Source organism: Pectinophora gossypiella, chromosome 6 (genome assembly GCF_024362695.1).
Source record: "Pectinophora gossypiella chromosome 6, ilPecGoss1.1, whole genome shotgun sequence".
Classification (NCBI taxonomy): domain Eukaryota; kingdom Metazoa; phylum Arthropoda; class Insecta; order Lepidoptera; family Gelechiidae; genus Pectinophora; species Pectinophora gossypiella.
This window is the reverse complement of record NC_065409.1, coordinates 14,516,001-14,543,973: the sequence shown is the minus strand read 5'-3', so window position 1 is coordinate 14,543,973 and position 27,973 is coordinate 14,516,001. Positions and strand designations below refer to the sequence as shown.

The window sequence follows — 27,973 nt, the reverse complement described above, 5'->3', positions numbered from 1 at the left end:
CGTGGTCGACGAGTTCCCTTATTCAGCGCTTATCGCTATCGACCCACTAGGGTCGATTAATTCTTTCAAATATTCTTCCTCTCAAACGACGCCCTGAGACGAAGTGCTTCCAACTGGGACCCTCAGGCCTGTTGTCTTTAATTTTGTACCGAGTGAGAGTCCTCAGCGCTCCCCACTTGTCCGGCCAAGTAGTGAATGCCATTTGCAGTAAATCTACAATAAGTCACGTCAAATATAATCTTAAGTTGAAACTGTCCTCGAGTAACTAAACTATTACATAATATACTAGAGTCTAACAGAAACGTTGTCTAAGATACGTCGTTGGAATAACAACTACGTTCAATTTACAATTCTGTGTGAACTAAACATGGGTACAATATATATTTTCCAATCGTTCGCGTTACAAATAGTACCAATGCCATAATAACACATACATATTTACACACATAAAAGCAATAACATATACTACAATATTACGTTCGTTGTGTACAGTATGTATGTAATATGTAAGTATGCATGACTTCATATCGTATGCTTTTAGTTTCATTTCTAGGTTAGATTGTAAATGTTTGATAGACTTGACAGACGTAGGTACGTGCCAAATTTTATCGCATTCGGGGTGGGGTGAGCTCTAGAGATTGAATGGGCAAAATACTCTGGAAGCTCACATCTGCAAATGGAAATGACGTGGTGTCTGCGTGGAAAACACAAAAGGGGCGCCCCAGAGAAACCTGGCGATTCTCCGTTGACTGAGGACTAAAAACTCTCGGCATGTCATGAGAGCAAGATACAGTCATGAGCAATATCGGGTACATGATACTTTAGAACCCTTTCTCATAAGCATAAACTAAGGAATAATACTATAATAATAGAACGGCAACTCTCCGCTCCCCACCAGCGTCTGAGCTAGGTTTACCTCACCCCGCCCCGAACATAGTATAGACCTGAATCCTATGGCGTCAGACGTCACACACACAGACGCGCGAGTAAGATAACGTCAATGTGTGATGTCTGTGTAAAACGAGGTTGTTTGTACGAAGTGTCCGGGGTGTTGTAGAAACCACAATCGTGACAAAAAATAATTTCCAATGTTAGATTTAGCAGCGAAGTAACAGCAAATAGTTTAAAGATGTTTTTGAAGAGTATGCGCGTGATTCATAGTTAAAACGATATAGAATCATATGCTAATACATAATGTATTCTTAGAGCGTGTAAGCGTACAGACGTGAGCAGTCGTGGGTTTGGGAGTGGCTTGATGTATGCATGTATGTACTTATGTTAGTTGACTGGTTTAAAATGAATCACGCACGATTTAAAGATTAATCCTGTTTTTTTTTGTTATGGCAGATAACAGGACATAACCACATCTCTGTTGTAACGGCTAGACACTTTAAATAGTAACCCGAGGTTCCCCAGGTCTAGGATTCGATTCCTGGTCGGCTCGGAAACGACAAAGACAAATAACCAGATCCGATTTATGTTTTTCTGTCAGGAAGGAGTGCAGCATAATGGGGTATGCTCCGTATTTCTTCCGATTGATAAATGTCCCTAATGATACATTTGTGGTGGAGGCCCCTTTGTAGTGAAGGCCCCTTTGCGGTGAAGGCCCCTTTGCGGTGGAGGACCCTTTGTGGTGGAAGCCCCTTTGTGGTGGAAGCCCCTTTGTGGTGGAGGCTCTTTTATGGTGGACGCCTATATATGTATGTATGGGGACAGGTGAAATAGAAATAGAAATGTTTTATTGCGACCAAATTTCGTTCGTACAAATTGTGGTGTTATAAAAATATAGAAGTAAGTATTATAGTATCAACATGGACCCGGTAAGGGCACTGCAACTGGTAGAGAGGACAACATACTTAATTATTAGGCAGTGATACAATTTATATTTATCATATTACGATGGTCCACCTCACAAGGAGCCGACACAATTTCTATGCGTACGTTTTTTTTCGGACTGTATGTTAAATTTTTGTCTCGTTCTTTATTTAGTCTTATTTTGTAATAAGGCTGTTTGTATCATCGTCTGTGAAATAATCACTTGAGTTAGACTATCATTCCCAACCTACACATATGAATAACATTATATTCCTGCACCTAAAACTCACCACTTGGCCCTGAGCGAGGCCAAACTCAAGTAGCCGACTAACATCCCATATGACTTGAGATTTATTTATTGTGATGACGTCACGCGCCATTGACCCGGCGCGCCTGCGCATGCGTCTAGCTCAATAACTCACTAAAACACAGATAAAATAATCTCCAAACCACTTCTGGTTTCGATCCGCCATTTGTGTTTTAAACGAATTCTTTAGATGGAAAATGGCACGCAATTTGATAGATACATCTATAGACACACATGATCATACTGACACACAGACACACACATAACAACAGAGAAACAGAACAATTCTAAAAGGATAGAGAGCACAATAACCCACCTTATTGGCTAAAGTAGCGTTAAGCCGTTGGTCCCGATTACTACTTACTGATGTAAGTATGTAGTCGTTACATGAGCCATGTCAGGGGCCTTTGGTGGCTCAATAATAACCCTGACACCATGGTTGATGAGGTTGGTAATCCACCTCATAACCCACACGATAAGAAGAGGCTAATGTAGCGATGTCTTCCAGACAACTCTTGGGTAAGTATAGTTATAGTTATTTGATAATAATAATTACACATAACAGATATTACAAAATTCAATTAAATTCTAATCTAATCTAGCCTACAAGATCCCACAACTGGGCAATGACCTCCCCTTCCTCTTTCCATTTTTCGCGGTCCTGTGCGTACAAATTAAATAATAATAAAAAAAGTAAAAAATGAATAAATATAAAAACAGATAAAAAGAATATTATTATTATATTATTATATTTTTTTTATAATAATATAAATAATGTATTTAATATTAAATTATAAAAATATAATATTAAAAATCAATTTAAATTAAGTATTATTACGGAATTAAATTACATTAAAATATATTATCATTTACAGATCGTCAAAACTATAGAATACATGCTCGATAAGTCATGTTTTTAAGTCTAAGTTTAAATATAGTGCAATTCTTTGCTAGTGTGATATGGTCAGGCAGTTTCTTGTATACTCCTGGACCCATGATTATGCACAGTCTATGCGCTCCTCTGGAGCCTATGAGGCGCCCTGTCAAGTACATGCGCGTGACGAGCACCGTGTCCTCGTCTGTCACCTAATATGAGATAATGGTACTAATTCCTGTAGACACCATCTAATTTTAAGTTATACCTGTCATTTTCGTACCCGTCGAAAAAGAAAGGGACGGGTAGTGACAGGCATAAAATTTATGGAACACCCGTCAATTTTAGGCAGAAATTTAAACCCTCCCAATACTTTATATTGGCAACCTAACAGAATTAAGTTATCAGCACACGACAAAGGGGTTGCATATCAGCGGGGTGTCTATTTTATTCGTCCGGGTTATTGATACATTCACTGATTCATTTTAAAATTAACATTGTCAGTCATCCTTTTCATTTTCGGCGGATAAGAAAATGGCGGGTATAACTTAACATAAAATTAGGAGTTTGCAGGAATCGAGGCCATTAAATGTGTTAACCTAACCTACTATTTTTATGGCGTGATTTTAACCAAAATAAAACATTTTGTAGATTCCAGACCCATTTCGATTTTATTTTATTTATTTATTTATTTAGATAGGTATACCAACAGTACACATATTGTAAAGTTATACAATACAAGTCTTAAATTAGTTTTTGTATATGTGCTCCAATTACAGGTACACACAACATTCGTAATTACAACAACAAACTTATATATCTAAGTGTATATATATTTATATATAATTAAATATGTATAAAACTTAAACAGAAATTAACTTCTAAATTAAAACAGCCATAAATCTTCTTAGAAAACATAAGAGTTAAAACTATAACATATACATAGGTATACAACAAGATTAAGTAGTACCCGATTTATACCCAATTATGAGCATCAAAGAAATTCCATTGAAACACGTTTAGAATTTCCTTCACAACAATACAAAGTGAAGTTAAAGCGGGTTTGAAAGAAAAATACCTACTAATCATTAAATAGATAGCTCAGTAGCACTCCAAGGTCGACTGTTGCTATTGTGCTAAATGATAGCGCAAATATCTTGAGCACCGAGGTACTAGAAGTGCTGTTTTCGTGTCAGAATTCTATAGTCATACATACATATTATTAAACAAAACGACCAGTACAGTACAAATAGTGATTATATTTCAAAAAGGTAACATTTTACAATAGTCTCAACGCGCGGTAAGAATTAGTTCTGTCAAAATACGTCAGCTAGTGTTGCGGTGTCTGAATTAATGAGTGATGAGTGAACTAATGAATAACCCGGGCAAATCAAATAGGCATCTCTCTGATAAGCAAACCCATTTGAGGTACGCTGTCAACTTAATTCTGTCGGGTTGATGCCCAATGTAAAATTTTGAGAGGCTTGTTTAGATTTCTGCGTAAAATTGACGGGTGTTCCATAAATTTGATAACTGTCGATTACCCGTCCCTTTCTTTTAGCATAGTGAGGTAGTTGTGGCTCTCCCACCCCATTAGCTGACGGGCGTGAATTTATAAATGTATGTACATACATACAACAAACACATACATAATAATGCTACCCCCGTATCGAGCCGCCATTGGTCCCAAACATTGATCATGTAACGACTACGTTCTTAAGTAAGTAGTAACCGGGACCAACGGCTTAACTTGCCTTCCGAAGCATAAATCATCTTACTTTCGGACAATCTGATGATCAGATTGTCACGTTCTAGCCAAACTAGGGCTCATGAAAGTGATTTTTGTGATTTATCTCCTCAGGGACTAGAAACTTGGACCTCTGGATTGTGAGTTCAACGGTTAACCACTAAACCATAAGGTCGGATTCGATAAGATAATCCGCGGCTACTAATGATATCCATTATCTGTCCTAAGATGGAAGTTATGAACCCCATAGCGACAGGCTATCGCCTAAATATTCATCGTTATGAAAGAAACGTGCGGCCATACTTCCATACGCAACATACATATATACATACAAAATATATATAAATGCATGCCAATGAGGAAACAGCTCATCTTTAAAATTAAATGTATGTATTAGAATAAACAGTACAGACTTCCTGCTTGTCTTGTTATGTGACATTCGAAAATAATTCAATTTAAACCCGACAGCGACGAAGCAAAAAGGAGGGTTATGTGTTTGACCGCTATGTACATATAGAGGTATACAGGGTGTTAGTGACATCGTAACGAATACTCAGAGGGATGATTCAGACCATGATTCTGAGTTAATATCAAGTGGAATTTTCCGTCGCAAAATTCATATTATTTTTTTAGTTTTTTTAAATTATTTTCAATTCTATACTTTTGCGATAGAAAATTCCACTTGATATTAACTCAGAATAATCAGATGAATCATCCCTCTCAGTATTCGTTACGATGACACTTACACCCCGTACAAGTACATACGGTAGCCATATAAGTAGGTATGGGTGTTAGTGACACCGTAACGAATACTGAGGGGGATGGTTCAGACCATGATTCTGAGTTGATATCAAGTGGAATTTCGTGTCAAAAAATTAATGAAAATTTTTCTTTTCTTTTTAATTATTTTCCAATCCATACTTTTGCGACGGAAATTTCTACTTGATATCAACTCAGAATCATGGCCTGAACCACCCCTCAAAGTTTTCGTTACGATGTCACTAACACCCTGTATGTCGTGGCCAGATCTTAGAATTGATCATTTCATGAAACGGTTATATTTCATGAAATAGAATATCATTCGTTGGCCACATCATGATGTAGTTTGGCCAGATCAATGAACACAAAACGTTTAACGATATGGGCAACTGAATGCATGATCACTTCATGATATGGCCAAACGTTGGCAATGGCAATCATTTATCGTATTTGTAACATTATCCACCGGTAGTGGCGCTGATGTGGCTTTATTGATATTATAATCTTACATAATTTTGGACCAAATAAATTAATGCTGTCTCCCTCGATCTCACGGGGTAAGGCAGCACACTGTATAAACTAAGTTTTTGTAAGGATTGTCCAAATTGTCCTTATGCCTATCATACGCGAACGTACAAAAAAAGTCACTTATTATTCTTTCCAAACGGATTTTCCCACAGAAAAAAAACACGAACAAAGTCACAGACAATCGTTAGTTCTGACACGTCAAAACGACTAGGCGAAGTTATTAGCATCTATTGAGCGACATATTTACCACGTTATAAATGGAAGAACGAATTGTCCCATTATTTTATTTGACTATGAAATTATAGTACTACTTATACCATACATATAAGAAAAGAGTCAACTGCTTGTTTGGAGCTGACCATTTTACGAGTTAATAGTAGCAGGTCTATGATGGACAGATTAGCGTTTTATTGCTTATAAATTCATTACAAAAGATACTATAGATTATATAGAATTAAAAAAAAAACCTCATTGATTTCAAAAAAATATACTATAAGTACAATACAATACAAAAACTGTTTAATATATTTTTGTCTTTTCTTTTTTTTACTTATTTTTCTATTTCTTTGCGCCTACTCAAATAGAGTTATGCCGGTAATTTTTATTCCATCCTATAGTAACATAATACATCAATGGGTTCATCAAACGTAAGTAAATTAATTAAAATTATATTTTTTGTCTCTTTCTTACTAGGCGATGTACTATATCTCTGTCCTACTGTTATTCTAATCATGTTACGTTTGTTGAACTATAGTGTACACAGAGCCGCAGGTTTTCAATAAGACAACTCACAGTCACTTCAGGGTAACTTCAGAGTCACAATTGACATTGGCATGTCACCTTATGGAATTGATTCCATGCTTTATCACTGTGAGTGTCAATTGTCATAATCAAGGTATAAGGAGACCAGGTATGCTCAATCCTATGACAAGCCGCCATTGCTAGCCCTTGATGACGTAAGTGTTACCATTAAATTGGTATCTCCAACATTCCAAGGACGTAAATTTTATTATTGAAAATTAAGTGAATTACTGACTACTTATTATTATATTATTTTAGACTGACTAGTGTTTGTGTAATAATTAAAAAAAAAATTAAAAAAAACTGACTAAGGTATTTAATTACTATTATTCGTCACAAATATAGAAAGCATTAAAACTGTACGTAAATCTTTTAGTAAAAGTATAAAATTTCCTTGCAAAGTAGGTAAATTAAAAACATAGGACGTGGGTAATTTTTTTTTACGAAATGGCAACGTAAGGTGGGACTTCGGACGACGCTAAGGCACTTTATAAGTTATTTAAGGTGGCAGAGAAACGTAGGTTAAACCTATAATATTGTAAGAACTATGAGGGTGGCATATTCTGTATAGAAAAAACCCTCTATAAAAAAAAGAAAAAAAAAAGGTGGGATGACGTCAGCTGGGCTAACCTTGAAATGCTAGCTGTCAGTTTTGAGCATACCTGGTTTTCTTATGCCATGGTCATAAACGTTTGCAACTTCGCTAAGGCTCCAGTACTCACGCTCTTCACACACATATCCATCTTCAGACAATACATCCTTACTATCTTGAGTCGTCCCCTAACCCTATTTCATTCATCGACATTCAAAATAACAAACGAAGTGGACATAAACGAAGTCAATTTGGCGGTAAAATGTTACATGCTGCAGTAAAATATCAGTGAAACTTATTACCCAATCTATTTAAATCTTGAACAACAGAGTAAAAGCTCCATTGACCCCGCTTAAACTGTCACAAAATTCAATAAATCATTTAAAACACTTTGTGATTCCTCAAAGTTTGCCAACAAAGGATACGAATGTTGGAGATCACAAAACGAAGAAACTGTGCATAAAATGTAGTATGAATTAACGTGAGCTATTTCGAGAACGCTGGAGCGGCTCCAAGAGCAGAATTGGAATCACTCGGTCACTTTCCTCAGTCACTGACTCAGGCGATCCTCAGAGCAACAAGAAAGGGACGTATTTAAGATTGACTCAGTATTTAGGACAGTTGGTTATTTGCTATACAAATTCAAGTAACAAGGACAGAATTACATTAATTAAACTTGCTGGCCGCATAAGGGGTTTAAAGATGACAGTCAGGTTGCATACGTACTTAAAAAGTCTGTATACGTCCTACTGCTGGGCATAGGCCCCCCCTCAATTAACCGGAGGGGGTATGGATGGTGCCCAGTTGGGCGCGAACCTGGGCAGCGTCTGAGAGAATGATATTTGAAAGATCAAAGATTAAGATTAATCAACCTTAATGCGCCGGTAGCGATCAGTGCTGAATGAGGGAAATCGTCGATACCGAATATCGGTTCTAAAGTGTTTCGTTTTGTTGAAAAGTTGCGAATCCCATTGACAATGTGAACTCAAGAGTGAGGTATTTGTTTCTCAGAACAGACTCAGATTTTCTGACTCAAGAAATTGAGTAAGGCCCCCCTCTATTTATCACTCTTCACAATTGGCGGAAGCTAGACTAGAGGCTAGTAAGCAGTGGCGTGTTTATTGCTTTCTATTAATAGAAACCTAATGGTTACATTATTGTGGCACAGAAAGTGCTACATATAGACGTAATTGCTATGGGTGTGTGCTTACCGTAATAGCTGAATCCACATACAGTCATGAGCAATATAATGTACCCACTTTAGGACTCTGTCGCACTAACATATTTGACGTTTAGTGAGACTTACAGTTCAATTTGTCAAAAAAAGTTAATGTGACATGGTACCAAAGTGTATACATATTAATGCTCGTGACTGTACATAAGACCATGCCTGATCCCGCCTGTTTCCCGTTGGGGTAAGTAGAGACCACAGAATCTGAAGTAAACTCTGTAAATCTTTATTTAAACATCTAATGCAAAAGATCTCTTAGCTACAAGTTAACTGTTTTATACATATTTTTAAGCGAATTCCACTCCTATAGACAAACGGAATTGGTTTTGTGAAGTTTTTATTGATCTGCAATATTCACGTTCCATCCTAATTTTGTATCTGTGCCGGAGTGAGATGACTTGCTGGCAAATAAGTGGCGGCGATTCAGGGAACATTCTAATTTTACATTACTATTAACACTGGGTACGTGGAAAACGCCGAATCGCGAAAATTCGCGTTTGTATGATTCATCCTGCTGATTTGAAGAAAAAATGGGGAAAACGTCTCTGACAGTGATGTGCCGGTCCCGGGAATATTCCCAAAGTGGGAATGTCCCTTTCAGGAAAAATCCCTTTTCAGGGTCCGCTTCCCTAACCTGAAGATTTAACAGGTCCGGTTTTTACAGAAGCGATTGCCTGTCTAACCTACTAACCCGCGAAGGAAAAACCAGCCCAATACAGGTTTGGTCACATACTTCGAAAATGCATTCCTCTGGAATGTGGGTTTCCTCACGATGTTTTCCTTCACTTCTGACATGAATTCGAAAATAAATTCGACAATCATTGGTTTAGGCCTGTCGTAGATTCGAACCTGCAACCACAAAGTGAGAGGCAAGCTTTCTACCACGGGTCGACACGACTTGCCGTCTTGTATTAAGTATAAAACATAACAAATCCGTCATATAATAAGAATCTTTTAAACAAACTCAAACTTGCCAAGCGCTTGCGCATCCTTGAATTAATCTGTGCAAGTTAGATCATCGCAAGAAACCCGTTCAGTTCAAAATAAGTATACAAAGTGTTTATGAATACGATAAAGTGCAATATTTGCATAACAAACCCAGGTGCATTTTGAGGTTGAGTACCCAACTTCGTCATGACCTTAGTGAAGGTGTGAAAACATATTCAAAATACCTAACATGTATATTTTTTAATTTTATTTTATTTAAAATTAACAATATATTTATTACAATGAATGTACATACATAAACTCACGCCTATTGCCCACCGGGGAAGCAGATTATAAGCAGAGACTAACTCCATTTGCTTCGATCCTGGCACACTTCTTTTGCTTCTTCCACATTCAACAATCGTTTCATACATGCATGTCGGTTCAAAGTAGATTTTTTGACCTTTGATGGGTTTGCTCTTGGCACCAGACATGCCCGAAGGCATTGACGAGGCCTAAGATGGAGCGAGCTCGCCCAGAAGGTGCCTGTTCACTCTGGCCTTGATAGCAACCGGGGGAGATCGCACTGAACCTTTTTTAAGGGACATCTTTAATTTGGTTTGACAAACATACCACGAACTTTCGCTTTGTATACTGCATTCGTAAACCTATTATCCTTCGTTCTACGTGTTCAAACCAACTTAACATTCTTTTCTCAATCTTAGTCGCTATATCGTCTTTTACACCACTTCTCTCTCTTATCACATGTTAATGAATAAATTAATGCAAATAGGAAAAAATAACTATTGCAATCGCTTATTGCAATGTTACATGTAAAAAGACAGTATAAAACCGGTCAATATCTTCAGGGTTACATAAACGGAGGAGCTCGGTGGCGCAGCGGTGAACGCGCTCGGTCTGCGATTGTTGAAGTTAAGCAACTTTCGCAATGGCCGGTCATAGGATGGGTGACCACAAAAAAAAACTTTTCATCTCGAGCTCCTCCGTGCTTCGGAAGGCACGTTAAACCGTTGGTCCTGGCTGCATTAGCAGTCGTTAATAACCATCAATCCGCACTGGGCCCGCGTGATGGTTTAAGGCCCGTTCTCCCTATCCATTCATAGGGAAGGCCCGTGCCCCAGCAGTGGGGACGTTAATGGGCTGATGATGATAACATAAACGGACTCTGTGAAAAGGGGATAGCGCAGCGCAAGGGAAATATAAGTATTAATTGTAGGGCGAAAGATCAGAATTATAAAAAAAGAAAGAAAAAAATATATTGAAAAGTTTATCTACTATAAAAAAAGGATTACTGTCTCAGTCTTTATCCAGCGTCTGTATATCTGCCGAAGTAATCAAGTCAAAACAGGTTTAAAATAAAACGTTGGAAAAAGGATATCTCGACCATCACAAAGACACAAAAAAACTTATTAGTTGGTTATTTTTGCGACAGCTATCAAGCTGAAAAGCAAGAAGAACTCTTTTTAAATTTGTCCCACTAAAATAACTCCAAAATTCATAAAAATAATCATTTTTAAAACAATTCAACTACAAAATAAATAAAATACAAAATTTAGTACCTACGCATTGTCACTGAACCGAAAAAAATGTCAAAGTCACGACCTCTAATTACCATGAATATTATTGAAGTAAGTATAAAATATAAAATCAAAACAAAGCAGCGACTGTTTTATTCCGTTCTCTTTAAGATAAGAATAAACATAAATAATGTACAATGTAAATTATAATCTTGAGAGCTGTAATATCTATTATAATATTTATAATAAATATATTTTTAATATGAGTCTGACTGTTTTGTAGACCTGCTGTTTAACCCTTTGCGGAGTAGCGTGAAGACTTTTACCGTATCTTCTAAAATCCTTTTTTTACTTATAATAAAAAGGACAATGAAATATTAAAATAACTGTCTACTGAAAAGGAGGGACATTTGAAAGTGAACTGGCCATCATAAACTTATTATGAACACTTTATTTTTGGTGAATCGGTTTAAATTATTATATTATATTATAAGCAAGAAAATACACATTTTGAATCTATAATTTCATCAAAGAAAAGGTACGTTTCGCTGTCTCCTATCAACAAAGTATTTTTTACCTAAAAGTATATATTTAATTTCCATTTAACTATCTACCAATTAAAAGAACATTATCTTTGACATGGCACGTATAAGACGTACTTAGATAAGCGAATGTTATTTTTAAACAGGGCAAGCAAACCTGTGAAAAAGGACTAGTTAGGGATTCGACCTGTCAAGATAAAGGGGTTTTGGTAGACACGCAGACTTAGGCCTGTTTGTTACCTGATCCTCTGTCCCGTTTTTAGTCGTTTAGAATGTATCATACTTTATTTTTTATGGACGTCTGATTTCACGGAGTCAAATTTAACATCAAAGTAAATAGTCAAATCTGTTCTGTCCAGAAACAGTTGGTCCAATTAGAATATTCATGGATAATTAAATTTTACAGTCACTTAAACGGTTTCAGTTTTATTGACATTCTTATTTCAAATTGCTTTCGAGGAATTCTATTGGCAGATGATTCTGTAAAAAACGGACCTGTGAGTAACTTCTGGTTAGTCAGCGGGGCTCAGAGGGAAACGAGAGATGATGAGTGAAGTCTGAAGTAGAATACCTGTCCGAAGAATCTCTCTCGCGCCGCAGCCATGCTCTCGTTGCGTGGTCCGTCAGGCTCAGAGGTCTCCAGATGTTCGGTCGTCGTCGGGGGCTGCTGCGGAGGGTCAGCCTGCGCCCCCTCGGGCGGCGCCTGCGACTGCCTCTCGGCCGGCGCAGGCGCCGCGCGCTCACACTTATCCTCTGCCACGGTCACTTTCTCCTTCTCCGTGAAGGGATTCACAATCCCGTTCCCTTTGCCACCACTCACACTGTTTTTCGCACTGTTCTTATTCTTCCCTTTCTTATCCTTCTTAACTTTCGGTTTTTTAGGCGGTTTCCCCTCTCGGAAGCGTCCGCTGGCGCAGCACTGCACATTACCCATGTCGGTGCGCGCGCATGTCGCGTCGGGAGGCGGTCGGTCGGTCGTTCGAGGCGGCGGCGTCGGCGCCGGGTCGCGGAATGAGCGCGCGCTCGCGCCGCCCACCGCGCGGTATTTTAGAATCGCTGACCGCCGATTACGCGGATGCCGTGCACGAAGGATCGCACCCGAAAGCCGCGCGCGGCCGCGGTGGCGTCATCGCGTCCCCCCCCGCGCCACAAGGTCAAGGCGTCATTGTTCCCGCCGGCCGCGCGCCACCGAGCTCAGGTGACCGCTGACTAGCAGCTCGTTACAACATCAACACTCGCAGACGATCGCCAGGCACGCGACACTACCGATCGATCACGCGTTGTTTACGTTCCGCTACCACGGGAACCGTCCTAGTTCGCGCCGCGCCCCGACTCCGCTCCAAGCCGTCTCATTGTACGCCAGATTGTGCAAATCACTGTGAAGCAGCAATCGCGGTCAGTGCACGGCCGGACGCATACTGCGCGATGTTATCGCGCACGCGCGACGCTGATAGCGCGAGAGCGCACGTGCCGTTGCCATAGTAAACAAACGGCGCTCCGACAGGATAACACGAGGAAATATCCGTTGCTAATGCGGTTAATTCTAAATTGGTCACTGTTCTGATAATACCTTTGAAATAGGGCAATTGTACGACTGAAACACATGTACTGTGGTAGTTTTCCGTTCGATATTTAGAACGAGAACTTAAATTCTGGATGCGTTTTATTGGTTACGTTGTTGTAATAAAGAAAAGGAATGTCTATTCTTTATAGTTGAGGAAGGAATGGAGATGTAGACTAACAGATGGTGCCATAAATACGTGAGGCGATGTTGTAATCTAAAAGGAGGAAAGTAGGACGCCGTTTTAAGTTTAACCTCGCATAACCACGGTCCCTCATGTCGCGTATCGACGATATGATGTAACACATGATCAGTAGCTACTCGATAAACAATGATTGATTGGGCGATTACGCCTAGCGATATAATAAACAGACGGTTAAATATGGGAAATATTTTAACGGTCTTTGACGTAATTACTAAGTATCAACTGATGATGATGATGATGCGATCCAGCCGATTTCGGCTACGGCGACTGCTTCAACTCATGTGCTCGCATGTGGCTTATAAAGCCAATCTTATTGGAAAAGATCCTCGCACATAGTGGGCATGTGAGTACAATTAAGTATCAACTATAAACTTGTCAAAGGTAATTTTTTTTTACTGTATCCAGTAGGTTGATAATTTGTAAATTTTGACGTACAATTTACACATATGAAATTTTATTATAAGGGCCTAATCTTCTATCGTATGGGTTGTGAGGTGGAGTACCAACCTCATCAAGCCTGGTATCAGGCTTATTAGGCTTACTATTGAGCCGCCAAAGGCCCCTAACATGGCTCATGTAACGACTACTAACTTACATCAGTAAGTCGATCGATTCCTTTCTAACTAACAATGCCTAAGTACTTGTTTTTATTTAAAACCAAACAATAGGCGCGGGGCACTTCCAACGTAGGTACCTAATGTTTATCATTTTACATTACATTATTATTCAATGATTCATACAGTAACTAAGTTAAAGTTCAAAGTACAATATCGTCAAATTCTCGTCAATTTGAAACGTACTTAAAAAAACTGATATTAAGAATAAGAATAAAATAAATTTATTGCCTGTAACAATTTACATTTGCTATATTACTCGTAGGTTGGTATCCATTCGTAGAGGTATCTATTCGTAGAAGTAATACTTCGTTGAGCTAGTACTTCGTAGAGGTAGCATTTCGTAGAGGTAGGTAACTATTCTAACTATACAAACAGTAAATAAACCTGACAGGAGTTTTTTTTTATGAAGCGTTTCTTTTGCTCGCCCGCTCGCATGCTCGGCCAAGTAGTGCACGCCGCGAATGGCAAAAGGCTGTAAGTGAATCGAAATCATAATAAACGAGGCCCGAAATTGTTAGTATAATAAGCTAATAACTGTTGTGACGCCCTTTTTATATGCGGTCTGGTCAAGTCCGAAAAAAAACAAAAGAAAAAGGGCGTTGCGGTAGACCGCACTACCGTGTGTCTAGATCAGAGTGTCCCAAACTTTTAACGTAACAGAACACCCACCAAACATATTTTATTTCATATAAAAATTACAAATCAAAGACACTGAAACTAATCCTATAAAGCCAAAAATAAACAATTTCGCTGAACCCCAGTTACATTTCTACGGAACCACTAGGTTCTGCGGAACTCACTTTAGGTAGCGCTGGTTTAGATCTTAAAAAAATATCTTGAACCATTGAACAATGGTCCTAAGTCAATGTAGCATGAATATTTAGGAGTCTCCCGTGGATTTTCACATAAATCGGGTTTGATGTTTTAAGGTGTGTAATATGGAACTAATCTGATTTTCACGAGCTATAAACTAAACCCATTGTAAACTTTGACGACATAGGTATTCTAAACTAAATCTTAGAAGCTTTTTTTTTATTTATTTATTTATTTATTTTTTGACGTGACTTATTGTAGATTTGCCGCAGATGGCATTAACTACTTGGCCGGACAAATGGGGAGCGCTGAAGGCTCTCACCCGGTACAACGTTTAAGACAACAGGCCTGAGGGTGCCCAGTTGGGCGCGAACCTCGGCTCAGGGCGTCGTCTGAGAGGAAAAATATTTTCTAGATTACGATGACAATACGGATGGACTGAAATAGATTTCTCTTCTTATCGGATTTTATTCGGACTTCTTTCTTGTGGGTTCATCATCCTCATTATCAGTCGTACGACGGCCACTGCTGGGCATAGGCCTCCCCCAAGGATCTCCACGACACTCCTGCGCTGCCCGCATCCAGCGGCTTTCCGCGACCTTCACCAGATCGTCGGTCCACCTTGTAGCGGGCCTACCCACTGAGCGTCGTCCGACACGTGGTCGCCATTCGAGAACCTTTCCGCGCCCAGCTGCCATCGGTTCTCCTCGCTATGTGTCCTGCCCACTGCCACTTCAGCTTGGCAATTCTCCGAGCTATGTCAGTGACTTTAGTTCTCCTGCGGATCTCATCATTTCTAATTCGATCGAGCAGGGAAATACTGAGCCTAGCTCTCTCCATTGCCCGCTGAGCGACACCGAGCCTCCTCACGAGACCCATAGTAAGCGGCCACGTCTTACTGCCGTAGGTCATCATTGGCAACACGCACTGGTCAAAGACTTTCGTCTTGAGACACTGAGGTATTTTGGACGAGAATTTGAGGTATTTTGAGTGGGTTGTGAGGTGGAATACCAACCTCATCAACCCTGGGATCAGGATTATTACTGAGCCGCCAAAGGCCTCTCACACGGCTCATGTAACGACTACATACCTACTTACAACAAATACAAGATCAATAGATTAGTAAGTTCTATTCAAATAAAATGATAAGTATATGATGTTTGATTTGACACAAGCTGCAACAACTCCAATTCCCCTCATCCCCAATCACCTCCTCAATTACCCTCAAACCCCTCACCCCCAACAAACAAATAAACAGGGTATGAATCTTCGTCAACAAGATGAATTACCTAATAAATAAAAATTTATTAGTATTTTTTTTATCATGCTTTTTACTTTTTATTATTAGGTAATGTTATTTTCCGTCTGTAAATATTATTGTGAAATAAAGTTTTTTTAGATGAATTATCTATCCATATGGACAATGGTGCTAATTCCTGTAAATACCATCTAATTTTATTTTAAGTTATATCTGTCATTTTCTTATCCGCCGAAAAGGAAAGGGACGGGTAATCGACAAGCATAAAATTAATGGAACACACGTCAATTTTAAGCACAAATCTAAACCAACCGTCTAAAAATTTTACATCCGTCAATAACCCGACACAGTTAAGTAGACAGCACGTCAAACGGATTGCATACCAGCGAGGTACCTTTTGATTCGCCCGGGTTATTCATTCATTTACTCATTCTTCCTAAAATTAAGAGCTGTGAATCATCCGTCCCTTTCCTTTTCGACGGATATGAAAATGACGGATATAACTTAAAATAAAATTAGGCGGTGTCTGCAGGAATCGGGGCCAATAAGCTAGCAAACTATCATCACCCCTATAATACCATTGGGGTAGGCGGAGATCGCGGAATAGGCTAGTACAAATCAGATCAATTACTACGTAGAACGGCAACTCTCCGCTCCCCACCAGTGTCTGAGCTAGGTTTACCCTAATACTTTAGGCTTACGTCACACACACAGATGCGCGTGTACGATAACGTCAATGTGTAGCGTCTGTATAAAAAAGGTGTTTTTTATGAAGTGTCTGTGCTGTTGTCTAAAGTTTTGGGAGAGCTCTGAGCGCTCCACATTTGTCCGGTGAAGTAGTTAATGACATTTGCGCAAAACTACCACGGTCACCTCAAAAGCGGACAGAGTCGACGGCTGAAGACTAGAATCATCATCATCAATAGAGCCACGCTCTTGTCGGTGCAGCATTTTCCATGCTACTTTTGCTTTTTTTTAAGACTAGAATACGAGTATAATATTATGTTTACACGGATGTGCCGAGGAATCCATTTAACATACTACGTATACGTTGCGACACTAGATTAAGGCGAGTCGAGATATTTTCAGTTAGAGACGTGTAACGCTTGGAAATTATAGCCGCAGCGTCCCCATTAACATACATTTTCTTTTTTTATTTTTATAGGAAAAGTGACTCAATGTCTTTCGTCTCGTTTTATTTTATTTTCTTACCCGCAGTGGAGCAGCGTGGTGGAGTATGCTCCGTACCCCCTCCGCTTGATGGAGGGGAGGTCTGTGCCCAGAAGTGGGACGTATATAGGCTGTTTATGTTTATGAATGAAATAATATTAAAACGTATAGAATGTACCAATAACCAATTTAAAGGTAACACTTACGTCATCAAACGGCTAGAAATGGCGGCTTTTCATAGGATTGAGCATACCTTGTTTTATTAAATCAGGATTAAAGCACACAATAACGGGTTCTTACCGCGTTTAAATGGGGATATGAGACTCCCGATATTATGATTTTTTATTATTTTATGTGCTTTAATTATGATAATAACCGCGTAAACTTAAAACAATGTATAAATCAGGATTACTAGAAATAAAATGTATGAGACTTGACAACTGGATTACTCGAACCAAATGTTACACTAATATAATTTATTTAAGTAGGATTATAACATTAATATCAAAAAAGACGGTTTGAAAAAAGTGAAAATGTTTTATGTCAGCCAATATGGCTCCCTTTTTTGATGTGACTTATTGTAGATTTGCTGCGAATGGCATTAACTACTTGGCCGGACAAATGGTCGAGGAAATGGACCTAGTATATTACCTACATTGTAAAATCGTTGTTAGTTGGAATTCTTCCTCTCAGACGACGCCCTGAGCCGAATTTCGCGACCAACTGGGCACCCTTAGGCCTGTTGTCTTAAATTTTGTACCGGGTACCCTCAGCGTTCCCCATAAGGCCGCCAGATTGTACTGTATCTATCATCATCTGGGTTAATTTGTTTTGTATGTTGTGTGCAATAAAGTATATTTGATTTGATTTGATTTGTCCGGCCAAGTAGTCAATGCCATCTACGGCAATTCTACAATAAACCATGTAAAAAAAAAAGTTCTTTCAAGAAAATGTCATCCTTTTCAATATGAGGATGACATTTTCTTGAAAGAAAAAATTCTCCATAAAATTTAAGAATAAAAAAAAGTTTGTTGTAATAAATAACCCCATCCGTGATGGGTTTTATGTCTTCTCGTTATTTATTTTACGAATTATTTTAATAACCAACAATCAATAGTACATTTAACGATATTTATTGGCTATAAATACATAATATTAAATGGTATTATCCTGACCTTGTTTAAGAAATATACAATTTATTAAATTATTATATTCGTTATTTTTATAACTGGAACTCCAGCTTTGGCATATTTCAAATATTTGATTTTTGATTATTAAAAAAGTGTAAAGTGATAATTTAATTACTATACTACAATATAGAAAAACAAAAGAAAACTTGAGGCCTCTGATCATGAAAAAAAAAATTGGTAAGAAATAAGAAAACGCATCATAGAAATTCAACGAAAACAAAATCCACAATAAAAGATTACTACTATAAAGATTGATAAATTCTAACTCGGAATGTTGAATTCCGTCTGATTCAGAATTTTTCGGTCACATTTTTTTGTGAGTTATTTCTAAGCTTGGGTAAGTGTTAGGTACAAAAACATGAACATCAATACCACACGGTGCAATATCGCATGCATATCTTGACGACATATATTCAAAAAAGCTATACCTAAATTGTACCAAAGATAAATCGTACTTAAATGGTCTAAAAACATACGAAAATCACTTACCGTATCGGCGTCACTTTCTTCCGTTGCCATAGCAACGCCTCTAGCTAGATGCTGTTCACCACTATCCATCTCTCTGTCCAACTCTGACGCCTCCATCTCCAGTTGTGGGGAGTCCAGTTCAGCTCGTAACTCCTCGGCCACCGGGCAGGTGTCAGGGTCTTGCAGGAGGTGGCGTGCTGGCATCTTCAGAACTAGCGGTCGGAAGTTCATTCGGGATGATGCTGGAATGGAATGGTTGGACTGAGTAAGTGAGAAACGTGATAGCCCAGTTGGAAGGACGCCTAACTCTCACTTTAAGGTCGCAGGTTCGTATCTCTTGCTTAGACAATTTATGTTAGGTTCAGAAATACGTGGACAGCAGTGACGGAAAACATTGTGAGAAAATCCACATTCCCGAGAAATCCGTTTTGGGGGTATGTGACCTAACCTGTTTTAATTGGGCTGATTTTCTATCGAGGGTTGAAAGGTAAGACAGGCAGCCGTCTCCGTAAAAAACTGATCCTGTCAAAGCTTCAGGTTAGGTAAGCGAACCCTGTGAAAAGGTTTGAGGATGTCTCGAAAGTCGCGAATCTCGACTCGAATATTCGAAATCGCGATAAAAATTAAAACTAATAAAATCATAGTCACGTTCGCATACAAGAAGAAGTGTTTGACAGTAAAACAGACCGCCACTTATCAAACCAAGTGTGTATTCAAAAAGTCGTTTGTTAGTCTCCACACTATCTTCAAGAGCTACTACGTAATTTCTGATATTCTTTAAAAAAGAAAGGTAACTCCCCCCGTACCAATTCGTATTGGGCTCCGAGTTAAAGTTACCTCACCCCTCTGGGTCTTAAATACCACTTAACATAACATAGCATCGCGCAGTATACAGGGAGTTAGTGACATCGTATCGAAAACTTTGAGGGATGATTCAGACCATGATTCCGAGTTGACATCAAGTGGATTTTTCCGTCGCAGAAGTAAGGGACCGAAAATAATTTAAAAAAACACAAGAAATTCCACTTGATATCAACTCAGAATCATAGTCTGAAGCATCCCCCTCAGTATTCGTTACAATGTCACTTTGTACGTATAAGTCCCATGTAATAAAAAAAGAATGTTTATTTTATTTTATAATAACGCCTTAACTACTGGGGCCTGTTTTATAAAACTTACAATTGTAAATTACAACGACAATTTGATGTACATTGCGGAGTGTGTGATCACGAATATTTTGCAGTTTCATATTAGCTACGTAATGAACATCAAATTGTCATTGTAATTTACAATTGTAAGTTTTATAAAACAGGCCCCTGGTGGTTTGGGGTCTCCATTTAAGCTACATAGCCTGTGTTTGGAGGCCCCATACTAGGAGGGCGAGATCTTTGCCATTAGCTGAACACGAGTCCTAGAAACCACGTGATATCAATTATCTATAATCCAAACGTGAATTTAAACTCATAAAGTCGAATTCAGTAATTTAGTTCCCGAGCCGGGATTCGAACCAGAGACATTTTTTTTTGTTTTGGTTTTCCCCGAAGGGTAAGGCAAAGGGAACTATGCCCATACAGCCATGTCTTACGTATTCTTTTTCTTGATGATTAATGAAATGATGAAAGGTGATGATGGTGAAACCTAAGCCCCTACCCTCGGAGTAGACTCCTACTCCGAACCCCGAACGAATTAACTCAAAAGTCCGCATAAACTTTCGAGTTATGAAGCGGAAGCGAAAATAGGCAGATACACTTTGTTTATTGAATACTCCGATATAATAACACTCGCGAATGTCTTCCGACTAACTTAATGCGATCATTAACCACAAAACACCACTTCGTATTAATTATTTAGATTATTCAATGAAGAATGCAACTGTCCCGTTCCCGTTTCCCGCCAAAAAGCCCGAACCAAAGACATTACGATGTAAGTCACGTGTTCTCCGAACAGGGCTGTCTGTCACGGAAACTCACGATAAGAATAAAAAAAAATATGTCAGGGGTGTGTGCTTTGGGAGTTTGGTAGGTTTAACAAACAAGTCATTATGAAAGGTGCGGCTAAGTCCCAACTTACATTGAACATTTATTATAATCCGATTATGCAAAGATAATCTCACGTACATGTTACGAAATTATCCTCCAACCTTGTAGCAGTTAACATTCTAACCTAATATTGATATAAACATGATAAATCAAATATCAGTTAACGATATGTTTGTTCGTGACTTCTATAAGCTTCGAAGATAAGTTACTTTATGCCTGAGGCGTTGTTAAAGTACACAATAATATTTATCATGAACAGTAAAAAAGCGCAAATGTTATATAAAAGAAGCTTTATTACCTAGCCTTTAGGCAGATAGTGTCAGAGATAAAATGGAATAATTAAAAAAAATACAAGTAGATAAATGTTATATAAAAAAATCAGCCAGTATTCTTATTATTAAAGAGTTTTTACAATATCATGCACCTACATAAATTCATACCCGTAACGTAAAGTATATCTACCGCGTGAAATAATAATAATAATAGACTTATTTATATATTTTATTTCAAACAAACAGTTCATAAAAAAAGTAAAAAAAGAAAATGAAAAGTGAAATGGAGTTGTCATTGAACAAAACCTTCTTTTTATATTTTGTTTTTTTTTTCTTTTATAATGTTATGTCATCTGTTTCTCTGTCGATTCTGTTTTTTTTTCTTCTTGGCAATACTGATGATACTGATCTCAAGAAGAATAAATAATAGAAGCTTTTAAAATGTAATCGACTGGTACATCCACGACTCATCAATCCATCAGAGCATTAGTTATTATAAACGATTCGAATTCGTCACAATCATTAGTAACAAAATAATGGAACATTTTTTTAATTCATTATAAAATTAAAAAAAAATACATAGGTATTAAAATATAGTTATTTAGATATTATGAATCGGACGCAATTTGACGCGTGGAGATTGTATCCAGTATTTACAACATGGGAAACATAAATTATACTTTCCTACTTTATTTTTTTTAGATTGCTACTTAGCAATAAGGCCGCCTATTGTACTAATTCTATTTCTCTTTTGTTTTGTATTATGTTTTTTCCTGTTTGTGCAATAAAGTATTTGTTATGTTATGTTATGTTTCCAATCTTTACTAGTAAAACTTCAGAAGTAATTCATAATCTCTAAAAAAAGAGCCAGATAACGCTAGTCATCTCGTTTTCACGGGATCCGATCCCCAAGACCAAAATATTATGAAGAATAAATAAGCAAGAGACGTACCTTTGTCTTCCTCCTTTTTCTGCAGCTGTCTCATAGCCTCTCTAGCCCCTTGCAGTGTCTGCGCAGTGGACGAGATCGGTCTCATGGTCACCTTCTGCAGTCCACTGCCTGGCAACAGCGTGGTCATAACCCTCTTGGGCTCCTCTCTATACGGAGCAAACATGACTTCCTGGTCAGCATCTATATCCAAAAACCCTTCCTCAAACTGCTCGAAATTCTCTAAATCTGAGTCCAGCTCGCTTCTGGATCCGTGGGATTTTGGCCGGTAGAACGAGTCTGAATTCCTTCTGTAATCCAGATGCTTTGGTTCAGGGGATGAAAAACTTCTCATGACATAGCCTTTCTGGAGAGATTGTCTTTCTGGCTCGTTTTGCGTGGCTGGTGAAGAGTAACTTCTTGGCAGTTGGCTTCTTTGGCCCTGCATTTTGCGTTGTTGCTGTTGGCTTGTCCTGGTCGCGATGAGGCTTTTGCCACGGCCTGTGGCCGAAACAGGCGGCTCTTTACGTCGCATGGCATCAACTCTTGGAATATTGCTGATACGAAGTCGCTGATATTGCAATACGTCTGGTGCACTATGGGTCCAGATTGGAACTGCAGAAGGTAACTGATAACTGGTCGCAGGTAAGTTACAGTGCTTTACGGCTCTTGGGTTGCATATCGAATGGCGGATCAGATGGCAAGGTTGCAAGTGGATGATATATCAGAGGATAGGCTACAGTAAGCACGACTAAGTTTCTCGTTGAATTGCGAGATGGAACAAGATCACTGGAGACTAAGTTCTATTTATAGATCCGAAGTGGATAATATGTCAGGCGCCAGTGGAAAATGTGATTTGCCTGATTTAATTATTTGGCGTTTTTGTAATATTAATGATAATTGATATTCCGAGGTTTCCAGAAATTGTGCCAGAGTAGCAATAGGCTCGCGCCCTATTATCTACATGGGACTAAACATAGCTGACGAGAAATAGGTGTATCGGTTTACCCCTTCGGATATACAAGCGTGATGTGTTATGAAAAATCACATCGACATTCCAAAGACGTAAAGAGATACGCAATTGGAAATAACAAAAACACCAAAGCCCTTGGTGGAACCTTGCCTTAATTATAATCTAAACATGGATTGATTAAACTTCATCCGTAATTCACGATTCGTTAAAGCAATCAGATCTCAACCTAAATACACTTACGATAAATATCTATCTTAATTGTTGTCTAAACATACACGTTCACACTTGTCACGCACTAAACATTCTGAACTTTATAATCATAATATGGAAATCTAAATCACCTTGGAGCTTAATTTGATCAAAACATGTGACTTCACAAACACAACACTGCTATAATTCTTTACTGAATCGAATATAAAACACCAAAAGTTTTAAAACCACTTTAAAATGTCGTGAAAAGCTTTTAAAAAGTTCGCACAGACTCAAAAAGTGTCAAAGCGCGGCGGAGCTTACTCGAAGTGAGAAGAAGCACGGTTCTGCGTACGCGCACGTTACGGACCACGCACTGTAGGCGGACAACTTTCCCTTTCGGGCCTTGTCGTGATTTTAATTTTATTATTCTTGTAATAAACAACATCATTTACTGAGATGGGGTCGGCCGTTTAAAAATATATAATGATAATAAATTGTGCATTATTCTGTAAAGGTTCGAAGGGTGTATCTTATTACGTAATAATAAAGAGGCCCGCTTGATAACATCTGTTTTGTGTCACGTAATAATATGGTCGCATTATAGTGAAAACCACGTATAGGTTCCTTTTTAGAAAACTATTTTGATGATTTTTATTAAAACCTCGCAAATTCGCAACAGACGAACTAGTTTCAATCCACGTGGAAATTGTAATCAAAATTTTTACCTAGAATGCTCTTAATGAGAAACTTTTCAGGCTACGTTCACCAAAAATAATACAGGTGGCGTTGAAACTGTAACGTAATAATTATGTTTTTTTTTTCATTACTCGGGTACGTAATTATTCCAAAACACAATGGGAGAAGCATATATAAAAATAATTGTTGCTTGATATTTGGATCACATTATGCATATAATTGGAAGCGTTTGAGATGTGGTGTTGGCGAAGGATGGAGGGTATAAGCTGGACTGAAATGGTGTCAAATGAAAAAGTGCTGGAAAGAGTTGAAGAAAAGAGAACCATATTGAAGACTATAGAGAACCGGAGAGGAAATATGATTGGCCACCTGATACGACACGATTCATTTATAACAAACATTATAGAAGGAAAAATTGAAGGGAAGAGAGGAAGGGGTAGACCTAGGATAACATTTATGAAACAAATAAAAGAGAAGGTGCAGGTCGTGTCGTATCGGGAGGTGAAGGTTTTGGCGGGAAGAAGAGAGGAATGGCGGTTACTCCACCGACACGAGCGCAGCTCTTAAATAGAGAGAGAGATGCATATAATTATATTGCTACCTATATTGCTTCTCTTTATTTTGATCAGAATAATGATGGGTGGAAGATGTAAGTTGTGCCTGGGTGTAATAAAAAGGGTCATCATTTATACTCAAAAACAAAGATATAAAAGATGCATACGGCTGTTCATGAAATTAGAAGGTTAAACGAAGGGAAAACTGTACAGCGCCATCTATATTGTTTTGGAGAACGTACCCTGGGAAGTCTCTCATTGAAAAAAATCGATGTTTTGTTAAAGAAAATCACATTAGAATGTTATTTTTCAAAAAGGTGCTTACGCGGTTTTTACTCATAAGACCTTATTTTTTTGTCGTGACTTATTGTAGATTTGCCGCAGATGGCATTAACTACTTGGCCGGACAAATGGGGAGCACTGAAGGCTCTCCTCCAGTACAACGTTTAAGATAACAAGCCTGAGGGTGCCCAGTTGGGCGCGAACTCATAAGATGACGAGATGTAAAAAGCTCACGTGCAAAATAATGAGGCATGCGGGTAGGTATCCTGTACTGCTACAAGTGCTATAAGTTTAGGTACTCTTTGGTACCATGCCATTTTAACTTCTTTGACAAATTGTACACGTAAGTCTCGATAAATGTCAAATACGTCACTGCGACAGAGTTCTAAAATGGGTACATGATATTGATCATGACTTTATCATCAAAGTAAGTTTCAAAGTTTACTAGTTAAGCATATATCATAAAAAACACTTATGTATGTACTATTTTATATTTTTTTATTTCAAAAACAACGCCATCTTACGAATAGCCTCGGAACTTCTAAAACATCATTGGCCTCAAGCTGAGTATTACGCCGTGCGTGATCCATAATGCTAATCGAATATCGAGTTAATACATTTAATGTCAAATAGATGGCGTTGCTGGGTCATTCTTTTCGCACGGCATAGGGTTTACTCATAATGATTGCTAGTCGCAAATCTAGCCTTTAAATTGTACCAGATATAGTATGAATTTACTTCGAGCATGTGAAGTATAGGTTTTTTTTTCAGACATAACGTTAAATATTTGAATGATAGTAAGTGATATGATTGTAGTAAGAACTAAAGTTTCTAGAATCGTTGTTGTATAATATGTTACTATAGCCTAGAATCGCCTCTAACACTGCGGACGATTGAATAGATTTAGATTTTTATAAGTTCCTATATAGATTGACGAGATATTCTATACCTTATCTTGCATTATTAGTTCAACGTTTTGTCATAGAGATCACTATCTAAACTCAAAATTTTATGACGGTAGTAGTAGAAAGTAGGACAAACTAATCTTTTCTTTTTAAACTGCCTTCTTCTTTTTCTTTTAGTTTCGCAAGATTTTAGAAAAAGAAACGGTTTAAAAAAATCATGTTTGTTCTTGCAAAGCCTTAGGAAAAACTTTGAATGATTGAATCGTCTAACCAGGGTCGCGTTCTTAGAAAGATTTCAATTTGATTAAGCTTAAATTACATTTAATGATTGGAATATAACAATCTGTTACTAAAAAAATTAAAATATAAAGTCTTTTAATAAAATCCTTTGTCACCACAAGGTGCCTCTTTTTTTGACGTGACTTATTGTAGATTGACCAACGGCTTAACGTGTCTTCCGAACGGATCATCTTACTTTCGGACAATCAGGTGATCAGCCTGTAATGTCCTAACCAAACTAGGGATCACAAAGTGATTTTTGTGATATACCCCCACCGGGATTTGGACCCGGAGCCTCAGGACATAACATAAACTCACGACTACATCCCGATTGGGGTAGTCAGCGGTACATCCATCGCAAGGTGAAATAAGTACCCACACCTCACTGAGCTGATGAGTCACATCGTCGTCTGTACTTAATGGTCGAGCCAACTGTGTTAGTGAAAATTGCACTAAAGATAAATTAACCCTTTCACCATGTGACCATGGTTCATTGATGGTTCATAATAGGTAGTATGACACCTTGGAATCGCAACGTCCGTAGACGTTCTGTCCTTGAAAGTGTTAATAAAGTAACTCATTGTTGCAGGTCCGGTCCCGGGGTCCAAAGCGGCGCTCTCCGATTGTGAAGCAAGCCAATCGTGCTGATACCTATACACACCATCTAATTTTATTTTAAGTTATACCTGTCATTTTCTTATCTGCTGATAAAGAAAGGGACGGACAATCGACAGGCATAAAATTTATGGAACACACGTAAATTTTAGGCAGAAATTTAAAAAACCCTTCAAAAATTTTAATTCGCCTATAACCCGACAGAATTAAGTTGACAGCACAAGTCAAATGGATTGCATATGAGCGAGATGCCTATTTTATTCATTCTTTTGAAAATGAAGAACTGTCAACCATCCGTCCCTTTCCTTTTCGGCGGATAAGAAAATGACAGGTATAACTTATAATAAAATTAAGACGTGACTGCAGGTATCGGGGCCGACGTATCACAGGTCTATAGTGAGTTTATCTGTCTCTAACCGTGCTTCGGGAGGCACGTTAAGCCGTTGGTCCCGGTTACTACTTACTGATGTAAGTGAGTAATCGTTACATGAGCCATGTCAGGGGCCTTTGGCGGCTCAATAATAACCCTGACACCAGCGCTGGTATTCCACCTCACAACCCACACGATAAGAAGCTATGTGTCTATAACTCACTATCTATGAGATTTTCTATTCTAGATTAATGGAAGGGAAGTTGCGGGCAAATACTAGTTACGCTGTAAGTTTTGTTTGTATTAAACATTAAACGATGTGCCGAAACATCTATATTCTCTGTCGCAACCCGTTATCTTGGCTTTTATCCTACTCGTATATTGTTTAGAAACTAGTGTTCCAATAAGGGAATAGAAAGGATTGCAATCACTGGTGTAACTGGTTTCGAAGCCGATTGGTGTAAACTAGTACAAGTACTCGTACTCTATGAGAGCTATCGCGTACTAACTCCACGCCTGTTACCGTGCTAACGAACGTTTGTCTAGATAGTAGATATATTCAAGAAATAATCCACTTTATTTTATCCTACAACTTTAATATTCATAACATAACATAAACGCCTGTATACGTACTGAATTGGACTTTATGAGTTTAAATTCATGTTTGGATCATAGATAATTGATATCACGTGGTTTCTAGGACTCGTGTTCAGCTAATGGCAAAGATCTCGTCCCCCTACTATGGGGCCTCCAAACACAGGCTATGTCGCTTAAATGGAGTAGTTAAGGAGTTATTGTAAAAGAAAATAACATAACAAAAACTGCCTATATACGTCCCACTGCTGGGCACAGGCCTCCCCTCAATCAACCGGAAGGGGTGTGGAGCATACTCCACCACGCTGCTCCAATGGTAGAGGTGTTTTTA

General features: G+C 38.3%; 1 protein-coding gene across 1 annotated transcript in view; it reads right to left on the bottom strand.

The window, feature by feature from the left end:
• LOC126367745 (NAD(+) hydrolase sarm1) overlaps positions 1-12,758 on the bottom strand; it is a 98,938-nt gene extending 86,180 nt beyond the window's left edge. The window contains exon 1 of the mRNA XM_050011455.1: positions 12,233-12,758. Within this exon, the coding sequence (XP_049867412.1) occupies positions 12,233-12,595 (363 nt within the window). The 5' untranslated portion in view covers positions 12,596-12,758. The remainder of the gene's footprint in view (positions 1-12,232) is intronic.
• Between the last annotated feature and the right edge of the window lie 15,215 nt (positions 12,759-27,973).